The sequence below is a fragment of the Notolepis coatsorum genome (assembly GCF_963971535.1).
Source record: "Notolepis coatsorum genome assembly, chromosome: 2".
NCBI classification, from domain to species: domain Eukaryota; kingdom Metazoa; phylum Chordata; class Actinopteri; order Aulopiformes; family Paralepididae; genus Notolepis; species Notolepis coatsorum.
The window spans coordinates 49,953,668-49,966,444 of NC_140166.1; the positions used below are offsets into that span (position 1 = coordinate 49,953,668).

General features: G+C 44.5%; 1 protein-coding gene across 4 annotated transcripts in view; it reads left to right on the plus strand.

Annotated features, from left to right (window-relative positions):
• Positions 1-12,777, plus strand: part of fkbp15b (FKBP prolyl isomerase family member 15b) — a 79,228-nt gene that overhangs the window by 11,539 nt on the left and 54,912 nt on the right. For 2 of the 4 annotated variants that reach the window (XM_084309218.1, XM_084309216.1), the window contains exons 2-12: positions 5,142-5,245; positions 5,505-5,571; positions 5,692-5,761; positions 5,965-6,039; positions 6,820-6,918; positions 7,409-7,558; positions 7,678-7,746; positions 8,304-8,483; positions 8,786-8,952; positions 9,413-9,461; positions 9,603-9,719. In XM_084309218.1, the coding sequence (XP_084165344.1) occupies positions 5,142-5,245; positions 5,505-5,571; positions 5,692-5,761; positions 5,965-6,039; positions 6,820-6,918; positions 7,409-7,558; positions 7,678-7,746; positions 8,304-8,483; positions 8,786-8,952; positions 9,413-9,461; positions 9,603-9,719 (1,147 nt within the window). The remainder of the gene's footprint in view (positions 1-5,141; positions 5,246-5,504; positions 5,572-5,691; positions 5,762-5,964; positions 6,040-6,819; positions 6,919-7,408; positions 7,559-7,677; positions 7,747-8,303; positions 8,484-8,785; positions 8,953-9,412; positions 9,462-9,602; positions 9,720-12,777) is intronic. The other 2 variants (XM_084309219.1, XM_084309217.1) reach the window with 1 other exon arrangement.

Sequence of the window (12,777 nt, forward strand, 5' to 3'; positions counted from 1 at the left end):
TTTGATTAAAAAAAATAATAATTATTTTATATATTTTTTTTAATAAAATATATATATTATATAATCATACTTGTAGTTGTATTATCTGCGAGACATCGCCACCTCGCTGTCTGCAAACAGCTCCACTGTCTGTGTGTATACTCGAGTGGCCTCCAGCTCCAGCAAGGATTCTCCGGCGCTGCAGCTGGACCCTAAACTCTACATTCAGCATGAAAGGATTCTCCTGCGCTGCAGCTGGACCCTATTCAGCAGCCCTCATGCGATGTAAGCCAGGGGCTCGAATACACATGTTGTAGGACATTGATGTCAGGAGCTATCTATAGCTACTGCTGGATGGCGTTGGGACAACGCCTCTGAACTATTTAGTTTACTGTGACTAGTGAGCTAACGTGGGCTAACATGAGCTACCTAGCCAACGGAGGTATTATGCACTGGACACTTGCTGGAGCAGTTGTTGATGTCGGGAGCTATCAGTAGCTAGCCGGCTGGATAACGTTACACAATGCCTCATGTATTAAACTAAAAGTGAATAGTTGACTGGGTCATTTTGTAACAGTAGCTAACATTAGCTCACGGAGGTCCCTCTGACTAGACTAACGTCACGGTGACTGTCCGAGGTAGGCCTGCCGCGATAAGCAATAAATCGATTAATTGCCGCGATAATTAAAATTAATGCAATGATTTTGACGGGCGCGATTAATTGCTATTTGCGCGTTTGTTTTAATGAGGCGGAACCAGTGCCCCTTGTCAGTCACTGTCCGTGTTGGGAGGCGGGCCGCTGGCTTTACTACAGAGCACAGCACAGGAGCTCCGTGGGGCAACGCCACATAGCTTAACTACATTTCTCAATAGTGTTGCTCCTTTTAACCAAGTAGCGTTATTTATAACATTAGCTATTTTTAGACCCAAGTAGTTACTCGCTACTGCCCGGAGAAACTGGACTGCTAAATAAAGATGAAAGATCGAGTGTTGATTCTCATTCAATGCTAACAACATTAGCTAAATAGCTAACAAACAAAATACAACGTATAGCATAACTACAACACAGAATAACGTTAATACAATTACATGCATCATTGTTTACAATGAACGGGTGGGGCTAGTCAAAGGACTGGACACGGGGACAAGTTAAACATGAATTCATTTATTATAACGTAGTAGGTAGTTTCGAGTCGTGCTGCAGTGCCTACGCACCACAGCTATTCTATTATATACTGCTTTGACGCTTCCTCCTCATCGTTGATTGCCTGTAGTAGCTGCATCTAACGTTAGTAGCTAACGTTAAAACTAACCTAAAGTTAGTTGTTCACCAACAATCTCAATATTTGTTTTATCATTAGCTCAAAAACACAGAACCGGACGAGACAAGTTGTCGGCTCATAGGTTCTGCTAGGATAATCACAACAATACTTCCGGTCCGGTCGGTGGGATTCAAAATAAAAGTCTAAAACACCGGAAAAGACGGAGCGGTGGGCTTCAAAATAAAAGTTTTGGGAAAAAAAATTATAAAAAAAAAATTCTCTAACCGGTCGCAATAATATCGCTTATCGCGATATTTTCGGGGGCAATTAATCGCCCAGCAAAATGTGTTATCGTGGCAGGCCTAGTCCGAGGCAATAGCCTCTGTTTACATGCAGCATACAGAAACAGGTGCGGGAGGGGTAGGAGGAGAAGTGCGCGGTGCGCTGCATGTCTGTGTTGGATCATGATTTTCGGTTTTCACATGACTATTTGATTGCCCGCCACACGGCGGGCAGACCTCTCAGTGGGAGTCGCCAAACGTAAAAACTGACCGCCAATGACGCTTGGCGGGCTCTAGTTTCGCCCCCTGTGTCCACACTAGGGCTGACCCCTATTAGTCAAATAGTCGACTAATCGATCGAAAGGAGCCATAGTCGACTGCCAACTCTTCTTAGTCGAATACAATACAAAAAAATAAAAAAATATTATATATATATATATATTATTTTTTTAATATTGGCCTGGGGCCGCATGGGACGTCGGTGAGGGCCGCATGCGGCCCGCGGGCCGCCAGTTGCCCCTCCCTGTACTAGCTAATGTCCATCGATGTCTTCCTTTTGAATTAAATAGGTTCAGGAATCAGGAGAGAGAGGATGCAAAGCTTGCAGAGTTTTTCTTACACATAGAGAGAGGGAGGTTTTTACCGCAACGAGGATGCAAAGCATTTTAGTCGACCATTGGACCTGTTGCTCGCAGAGTTTTCCTTACACATGGAAACAGCGTGACTCGTGAGAAGTTTTCACAGAGCTGTCAAACGCAGGGCTGAATAGCTAGATGTCATAGCTTCCAAAATTGAAGGTCCGCGCTGCTCTGTGTATAATATGAAATGACAATTGCGCGTTGACACGGCCACTACGCAAAACCATTACTCGCACACTGTGCTCCTAAATTATTTTTCCGGTTCGCGCGAATACATTTTTAGGGGCAAATGCGAGTGAAATGCTCGCACTGTAGAGCCCTGTCTCGTGCTGCGGGAGTGCAGTGTGGCTTGTAGCTTCCCCAGCTTTAGAGTATCTCGTGCTGCGGGAGTGCAGTGTGGCTTGTAGCTTCCCCAGCTTTAGAGTATCTCGTGCTGCGGGAGTGCAGTGTGGCTTGTAGCTTCCCCAGCTTTAGAGTATCTCGTGCTGCCGGAGGGAGTCATCCTCTATGGCCCATTGTGTGCTCGACCTGTAAGTACCAGCTCTGGGTTCATATGGTGTTGAAAAGCTGCTACAGTGACTCTTGAAGTTCTCCAGATCAAAAGCTTCTATGAGCAGCTTTGGCCTTTTGTGTGTGTGGGCCTGGGCTTCAGCCACTGTCTAGAACTGTATCAACAAGTTTCAAGTTTCTTTCTTTATTAGTTGTCATACAGAAATACAGAATACATTTGCATGAAATGCTTCTTTCTGTTTTCCTCCTGAGAGTGTGCTAGATAAGATAACAAGATAGTGTAATAGTATAATATAAGTATAAAATAGAAAGTCAAGTACGTAAACAAGTGTAAACAAAAAAAAAAGTTCAATATACATATGTACAGTCTATATAATGCAGATACAGTACAGTGTGGAAATGGTGAGGTATAGCTTAGCTTGTGGTGCCACCTTGTGGTGGTGAGGTGCAATGAGGTGCATGAGATTGATGCCAATAAATATAAAGTGTGTTAGTGTCTAAAGTGGGTGCTACACTGTGTTGTTTATTTAAAGTGAGTGTGTGCGTGTGGATGTGTGTGTTGTGGGTGTATTGATCGTCTGTCATTGTTCATTGTTCATTGAGCATCCTGATGGCCTGGGGATAGAAGCTCCTTCTGAGTCTCTGTGCTTGTCATGAGACTCCGGTATTGCTTGCCTGACCGCAGCAGTTCAAAGAGGCAGTTGTTTGGGTGGCTGGGGTCTTTGATTATTCTCTTAGCCTTACCCATGCAGCACCTTGTTGTAAATGTCTTGGAGAGTGGGAAGCCCCCCTCCAATTGTGTGTTCGGCTGAACGGGCCACTCTCTGTAGTCTGCTACGGTCTTGTGCAGTGCTATTCCCAAACCAGGAGGTGATATTGCCAGTCAGGATGCTCTCTATTGTGCATGAGTAGAAGTTCTTGAGGATCTTCAGACTCACTTTGAACTTCCTTAGGCGCCTAAGGAAGTAGAGGTGTTGTCGTGCCTTCTTGATGACACTGTCAATTAGGGGTGTAACGGTACACAAAATCCACGGTTCGGTACGTACCTCGGTTTTGAAGTCACGGTTCGGTATTATTTTCGGTACAGTTTATCATTTATCTATTTATTTAACTATTAAACAATATAAAATGAATTGGCCATAATTGACTGAGCAAACTAATGCTTACTGCTGTAACCTACTAATAACACTTAAGTAAATCTGAAGATTATTATATAGCAGATGCCTTGGAGGATAAGTCGTGGACAACTGTAGCGTGTGCTTGTTTATACATAACCCCTTTCATGACTGTGATGCTTGAATACAGGGGCAGGTTGCATTCAAGCAGCATCTCGCTATTAATGCAGACCGGGCCAAAGCAATAACAAACGCCATACAGTAGGTGTTTTTATAGCAGCAGATCTGCGACCATACTCCGTTGTCCCTGTTGCATTCAAGCAGCATCTTGCACTAGGATCTGTTTCTTCCGTGTACCAGTGATATTCACATTCGGGTGATGCCATTTCAAATGCGTGATAAAATTCGCAATAAAGTTGAACAATGACATGGCTCTGGCTTGTCAGTTAGTATTGACTCGCCATACTAAGGCTAATATGCTATGCTGAATTACAGCTCTCGTTCAGTGTAGCTGCGCGCTGCGTGGAATGAACAAACAACATCCGGTTAGTTGTGCACGTTATATTAGGGCCGAGGGGATTTAAGTTCAGCAAAAAAAGGTTCCATACCGTTGCAATCGCTCGGTGCACAGCGCGTACTGTACCGGAGGACCACATTGAGGCGGTACAGTACGTATCCGCGTACCGTTACACCCCTACTGACAATGTGTGTGGTCCATGTCAAGTCCTCGGATATGTGGACTCCGAGGTACTTAAAACTGTTCACTCTCTCAACCGGTGCCCCGTCGATACTGAGGGGGCTGTAGTCCCTGACCCCGACCTCCTAAAGTCCACAATCATCTCCTTTGTTTTGCTGACGTTCAGGAAGCTGTTCTCTTGACACCATCCCGCTAGAACCTTTACCTCTTCCAGGTAGGACCTCTCGTCGTTTGCAGAGATCAGGCCCACCACTACTGTGTCGTCAGCTAATTTGATGATTGTGTTGTTGTTCCGCTGTGCCACACAGTCATGTGTGTACAGGGAGTAGAGGAGGGGACTCAGAACACAGCCCTGGGGGGCCCCTATGTTGAGAGTGATGGATGAGGAGGTGCAGTTGCCTGCTCTCACCACCTGGGGTCTGCCCGTCAGGAAGTCTAAGACCCACTGGCAGAGGTCATAGTTCAAGCCCAGGTCCCTGAGCTTGGCTATGAGTTTGGAGGGGACTATGGTATTGAAGTCTGTTTGGTTCTCCGAGGCAGTCTCTTCTCACTCACAGTCCAACAAAGCTGGATTTATTACAGATTGCACGGGATACAGATTCATACAGGATTTCCAAGAGATGGGGATAACATTTTTTTTTAATATGTCTTCTTTTCAGGGCCAAGTTGGCCTCCTTGTTTGGTCTGGACCAAGCAGCCAGTAAGGGGAACGAGTCCTTCCAGTATACAGCTCCCAAACAGCCCAGGAAGACCTCAAATCCAAGTAAGGACTACTGGATCAAAAAGACCCATCAGCCAGTTAAAATTATTATTATTATTATTATTATTATCATTATCATTATCATTATCATTATCATTATCATTATCATTATCATTATCATTATTATTATTATTATTATTATTATTATTATTATTATTATTATTATTATTATTATTATTATTATTATTATTATTATGATGTTGAATCTGACCAATGACTGCTTTAAATGGCATTAACATTCATGTCCATTCTCCACTGGCAGCGCCTCCCGGCCAAAAACCTGCCTCCCCTGCCGTGTTATTGGCCACGGCAGTCCAGGCCTTCAGATAGTGAGTTGTTTGTTCTATTACTCAATAGACTAGTCTAGACTTAGACTAAAAGTCAAGTCGATTTGAAAATGCTGCCAAGTTGCTCGCACACTTTTTTGAGACCCATCTCTCTTTGCACAGTATTAATGGACAATATGCGAAACAAGGAAAGCTGGGAGCCGCGGTGCTGGGCAGCCACACGACCAGAGAGGTCAGTGACCCCTAAATGACCCCAAGCCTCACCCTCTCCCTCTTTCTCTCTCGGCTCGACCGAGGAAAGCAACGGTTGTGATTTTGGGGGATCAAGAGGAGAGGGTGGAGCTTTAGGACCAGTCGCTTTGTCATTCATTTGAGATTATTGGGCTAACTTCTGATTCCTTTGTTAGTATTAACAACCCTCTTCTCTTTCATTAGTACAAGGTTTTGCTGTATGTGAGTCAGCAGAAACAAGTGACCGCTGCCAAAATCCACACTGGCTTTGTCTTCACGGTGAGTGAAGACGGTGAGACTGCAATTCGAAACTGGCCCCTGAGTGTAAATGTCCTAACCCAACCCCCTCCAATGTACACTAAATGTCCTAACCAATAATACACAAGACCCTCTTCTTGGAACCAAGTATGGTTTCGTCGATATTCCAATGTACAGTTTTGCCACCTACCCAACCTCCTCCAATGTACAGTTTCTACGTCAAATGTATATACTCTCTTTTTTAGACTATTTTTGTATCACAAACGGTACTGTATTTGTAAATCTGGTATGTCATAAATGTCTAGATGTAGCAGTACTGTCTATCTGTATATGTCATATATGTTATGATTAATTGAAAATGGGGGACCCTGATGTAAACAAGACGAAAGTCTTTCTCTGGTCTGCATCCCCTTAACAATTGTGTGTATTGAGCCGTACTGTATTGTACCCATTCTGCAATCTGTTAATACAGTTTTCAATCAATCAATCAGTTGAGAGTCAAAGGGAAGTTTAACCCTTTCACAAGATACAAGATTACAAGGGGGAGGGGGAGAGGGGGGCCAAGGGAGTTCAGGGTCCGAACTCAGAACAGTGAAACGGTTAACCTTCTGTAGTGTGGTTGTGGGTTAACCCTTTGCCGTGTGGCAGTGAAAGGGTTAACCTTCTGTATTGTCGCAGTGAAAGGGTTAACCCTTTGGTAGTGTGGCGGTGAAAGGGTTAAGAAGCATCATGCATGCGAGGGGATCGAGGGAGACTGACTTCACTAAATGACATGTCATGCTTCCCACCCGTCTCCCACAGGTTCAGCCAAACAACTACTGCACGTTCTACGACGACCAGCGGCAGAACTGGTCTCTTATGTTTGAGACTGAAAAAGCTACAATAGACTTCTGCAAAGAGGTGAGGGTCGTCATGGGAAGAGGTGGACTTGATTCTGATATGGTGTTTGTTAATGGCTTGACAAACGGTGGGAGAAGAGACGTTAATGTTGTATGTTAGAGCGATGCTCTGTTGTATGTTAGAACTTTGTAAAGAAACTCAAAGTATTAAGAGCGATACACTGCTCTGTTGTTATATATTTGTTATTGAACAATTGTATCACACTTTTTACTGTCCGTTCTATTTGATTATTTTTTGCCTATTTTAAACTGAATCAAACCGCACTTTTTTACTCCATCTAATCTATTCTATTTTATTATTTGTTTGACTGAAAAACTGTGATTTACCTTACCTTGCTACCTCTATCTTTTTGTATTTAATTTTTTATGCTCTCTTATGCCTGTATTTCTTACTGTTGTGAAGCGCTTTGAACAGCAATTTCTGTATGAAAAGTGCTATACAAATAAAGTTATTATATTATTAATAACGATTAATTTCCTTTTTTTTTTAGGTGTGTTTAGCTAAAGTGAACAGCACCGCCTCCTTCGATGCGGTCATGGTTCAAGATCTGAGTGTGGGCGAGGGCCAGGCGGTGGAGCACGGAGACCTCCTGGAGTTGGCCTACACGGGCTGGCTGCTGCAGGACTATGCCGTGGGGCAGGTAAAACACCGCCACCACCACAGCTGCCTCCTCGTCAATGATGTCTCTTGTTGCCTAGTTGATTGATGCGAGGGGCATAATAATCGCACACAATTCTTGTCGTCCTAACTGTCGTTCAGGTGTTCGACTCCAACCTGAACAAAGACAAGTTGCTGCGACTGAAACTCGGTGCTGGAAAAGCGCTTAAAGTGAGTTACTCTTCTCCTGAGGCTTAATCCACTGATTGTTAAAATGATTGGTTCAGATGTGGCTGAAGAGTCAAAGTTACCGTATCAAGTTCCATTCCCATGCCTCTCCTCTCCTCTCCTCTCCTCTCCTCTCCTCTCCTCTCCTCTCCTCTCCTCTCCTCTCCTCTCCTCTCCTCTCCTCTCCTCTCCTCCCCTCTCCTCTCCTCTCCTCTCCTCTCCTCTCCTCTCCTCTCCTCTCCTCTCCTCTCCTCTCTTCTCTTCTCTTCTCCTTTCCTCTTGACTCCTCTCCTCTTCTCTCGACTCCTCTCCTCCTCTTGACTCCTCCTCTCGACTCCTCTCCTCTCGACTCCTCTCCTCTCCTCCTCTCGACTCCTCCTCTCGACTCCTCTCCTCTCCTGCTCTCCTCTCGACTCCTCTCCTCTCCTGCTCTCCTCTCCTCTCCTCTCCTCTCGACTCCTCTCCTCTCGACTCCTCTCCTCTCCTTTCGACTCCTCCTCTCGACTCCTCCTCTCCTCTCCTCTCGACTCCTCTCGACTACTCCTCTCCTCTCCTCTCAGGGCTGGGAGGAGGGGATGCTGGGGATGAGGAAGGCAGCGCGTCGTCTCATGGTGATCCCACCCAGCCTGGGCTACGGCTCCAGAGGAGTGCCCAACCGCATCCCAGCCGACAGCATACTTATCTTTGAGGCAGAGCTTCGACGAGTAATACATTTGAATTTCAGTAACAAAAGAATAACGGTAACCTAAAAAAAGTCTAAGCTATTTAAATTTTTTTGGCAACTTTCTTTTTTTACCATGGTATGTTTGGTATCATTATTTTCAGCACAGTCTCACCTATATGACCTGACCGTTTTTTTTTCTTTTTTTTTTTATATTATTATTATTATACATTTTTTATTTATTATATATATTTTTTCAAATTCGAATTTCTCCCTCGAATCTCATGTAAATTCGAAATTAATTTAGAAATTCCTAGTATGAAATGTTTTTTTTTGTAAAGTCGTTTTCATTCTTGTCGCCCATCTGTTGTGTTTCTGCAGGTGAAGCTTGCTAAGGACAGTGGCTCCGACCGGGTCAGTGCCGGCTCCAGGGACTCCGCGGCCCCCTCCCCGGCCCCCTCCCCGGCCCCCTCACCCGCCCCCAGCCTGGAGAGCCTGGGCGCAGAGCTCCAGCCCACTGCCACGGGGCCCGGCCCAGGCAGACCCGGGTGAGGCTTCAAGCCCCAGGAGATAGTTAGCAGCATTACGGCTTTTGTCCCTTTTTAACCCTTTCACTGCCACACGACAAAGGGTTAACCCTTTCACTACCACACTACAGACGGTTAACCCTTTCACTACCACACTACAGACGGTTAACCCTTTCACTACCACACTACAGACGGGTAACCCTTTCACTACCACACTACAGACGGTTAACCCTTTCACTACCACACTACAGATGGTTAACCCTTTCACTACCACACTACAGACGGTTAACCCTTTCACTACCACACTACAGACGGTTAACCCTTTCACTACCACACTACAGACGGTTAATCCTTTCACTACCACACTACAGACGGTTACAGACGGTTATCCGTCTGTAGTGTGGTAGTGAAAGGTTAACCGTCTGTAGTGTGGCAGTGAAAAGGGTTAAGCCGATCTGATCCTGACTTCGGTCTTTCCCAGGGAACCGCCGCTTCGTGCAAAGTCGAACTCCCTCAGTGAACAGTTGACAGTAAGTGCCCTTTTGTGTTTTTAACTCTTCTTTCTTTCAACGAAACCCTTTATAATTAGCACATCATATAAAACAAACGTGGCCCCCGATACCTTGTCGCAGCAAAAGGTGGAACCTGGTTATTTTTCCTCATCAATCCAGAATCCAGACGCTACCAAAGCCAAGCTGATCTCTCGCATGGCTAAGATGGGCCAGCCCATGCTGCCCTTCCTGACGGGGGCCGCCGGCCAGCCGGACTCCAGCGACTCTGAGATGGAGGTGAGGTGGGGGGGCCATCCTGTAAATGGAGACTCTGTCATAGGCTTTTCTTAGATGGATTGAAAGTTGAACGTCTTAGGGCTTGTGTCCACCAGGGACGTTTTATGAGTTGTCAGCTCCTTTCTGTCATTAATTTCTATGCTGGAGAAGCAACAGGCGCGCTCCTCTTCCCAGAGCCGCGCCTCGCGTTTTATGAGCTCTCGGCGGCAGCGTTTTTGGTCGGAGCGCTCCCAGCTCATAAAGTTGAAACTAGTTCAACTTTTTAGAAAGGAGCGCGCTCATCAAGGTAACTCATCGAGGAAGGGGCGGAGCCGCGGCTGGCGCGAGCCTCAGAAAAACGCTCAGAGCTTTTTCTTTTCTTTTTTCAAAGCGGTCCGCCTTGAAAAAAACGTCCCTGGTGGACACATAGCCTTATGCATGTACTATATACAGGGTTCACACACGGTCCTTGAAAGTGCTTGATTTTTTTTTAAATGTCAAGGCCTGGAATTCCTTTTAACACTTTGAGCGCCACGCCTGGTTTTCCTTTTTACCGGCTGAATGCCACCATCGGCGCCAATGTTAACGTTAATATCGCCTAATCTATGTTTTAAATTATGGCTATGTGTCTAATCTGCCCATCGCATTATCAAAGACTATTTTCCAGTCAGTGCTGTCAAGGCAGATTGTTTTTTTTATCGCGTCGTTTCCATTTCAGAGCAGTTAGAAAAGCCCCCGTTTTGATATAAAAAACAGCCCGTTCTGGAGCATTCTATGAAAATCGTCTTTTAGTGGAATATTCCACAACGTTGATATTCGTCGGCCTTTTTATGAATCGTTTTCAAATAAACGCTAGACGATCAATATTATACGTGCACGCAAGCACATTACGGCCGCGCACTGATAATCGCCTCGTTGATTTCCTCTCGGACTTTTACAGTGAAACCGAAAGAAGACATTTCACAAAACAGCCTATATCTTCATCAAACTTACTCTGATTATCCTAACACTGATAACATAGAGTCCTTACCTGACATCAGATGGTATCCAACTGGTATATTCCAATTCCTGATCACCATTCGAAAAAATCGATACGTGTATGGATCCAATGCGATTCTGTAGAACTCCATGATCAGCGGGGATCTGAGGTTCCAGAATGAACTGTGGTAACCCCGGCTGGATCAGTGGACTGGAAAATGTGGAGTACCGGATTTTTTTCCCCATTCATTCGGGTAGGCTCGGGTGATGCAATAATTTTTCAGATCGCTAAAAAAAATAAATAAATAAAAATCCGAGAAATCTCGTGAGTGGCTTTCAACCACCTATAAAAAAACACGAGAAATCTCGTGAGTGGCACGGAAAGAGTTAACAGCCAATTTTTTTTAAAAACAATTTTTAACAGTCCTTGAAATTCAAATCAACCATTTGCATTGAAAGTTTGTCATCCATGATAAAAAATTTCTGAATCAAGAAATTGAATAAAACATGTTTTAAAGTAACCAATTGTCGGAAATTAGGCCATAAATATGTTCTAAAAAAAAAGAAAACTGCATTTAAAAGTGAATTGTATCCTTTTAAATGCTCTTTTAAAATGAAAAATTGTGCCTGGAAAAGTACTTAAAAGTCCTTGAATTTTATTTTGCAATGTCTGTGGGAAGTGGGAACCCTGTAAATATAGCTATTGGGGTGTAACGGTACCTGTATTCATCCCGCGACTTCACGGTATGGACGTCACGGTTCGGTACATCCAGCCAAACGACAAATACGTCTCATACGACACTAGGTGAAACGAGGGTTGCACATTTTTACAAATTGATGCTCAATATCTTTACTTTACTTTACACTGGCTTACTTTGATCTTTAACGTTAAATATTAAGCTTGTATTGCCAAATATAGATGATGAATAAAACGTTGAAGCTTCTAAAGGCATGATGACAAGCGGACAGAACACATCACTCTGCACTGGGCTGTTTCTCCCCTCCCCTTTACTACAGGTGTCCCTGAAACAACCATGAATGAATGATATGTTTGTAACAGAGCAGGGTCATTACAATAGGCTGAAAATGTTCAGCCCAATAATGTTAACCAATGGAAAGACACGCACACACACACCCACACCAACTTTCTCCTGCAGACTTTCAGTCACAGCTGATCCGAGAAAAAAAAACGAACATACTACATACTTTTCCCGGACTGATCATCTGAGCTCCTCTCTAGTCGAGCTGCTGTGGTATTTAAACTCAAAATATCGATAGATCCTCTGCCATTGTTGTGCAACATGTCATCTCTTCTCTAGAGTCTTCTTTCTCTGCTTCACGTGAAGTTAAATCTACTCTAGAAGTGAAACTGAAACTTAAAAAAACATACAACGTGGGGGCGGTAGGCAATTCATTTAAAGTGGACGTGCATTGCTATTCCTTAGACTATTTGGGCAACTTTACACAATTCCTGTGAGTCTATTGAACACATCTGTAAGGTTTTTTCAAAAAGATTCATTGTTTTATATTTCTAATCAAGTAGTCAAAAGCATAATTTTTCTCCCTTTGGATTTCAGGCTGTGTTGGCCTGGCTCCGCCCATAAGCACTTTGAGTGACCGTCATCCACACAGTCTGCGACTGGCACAGAGAGAGATAGAGAGAGATTGAGGGGGATACTATTCATTTCGCCGCAGGGGGCATACTCCCACGGGACAATGCATTGGTAACTTGTTTCAAATGACAATATATACCTCTGTCATTATTATTGTACGGATCGGAATACGGGCGTGCGCGTGGAAGCGTGCGCAAAGATATTACAGTGATATGCTAGTGCTCCCGACTGCGAGGGAGAGAGAGAGAGAGAGAGAGAGAGAGAGAGAGAGAGAGAGAGAGAGAGAGATAGGGAGATAGGGACACACGGAGGCACGGAGTATTTACACACAACCTGTGTAAATGCTCCATGTGTGTGTGAGAGAAGACGGGTCCCTCTCTTTCTCTCCCTCTTTCTCGCTCGCTCGTTCTCTGCCTGCCTCGCAGCCAAAACCCGTTTGAGGAAGTGTCGGGTTACACTATGCGCTACAACCATAGAGGGGGTGTTAC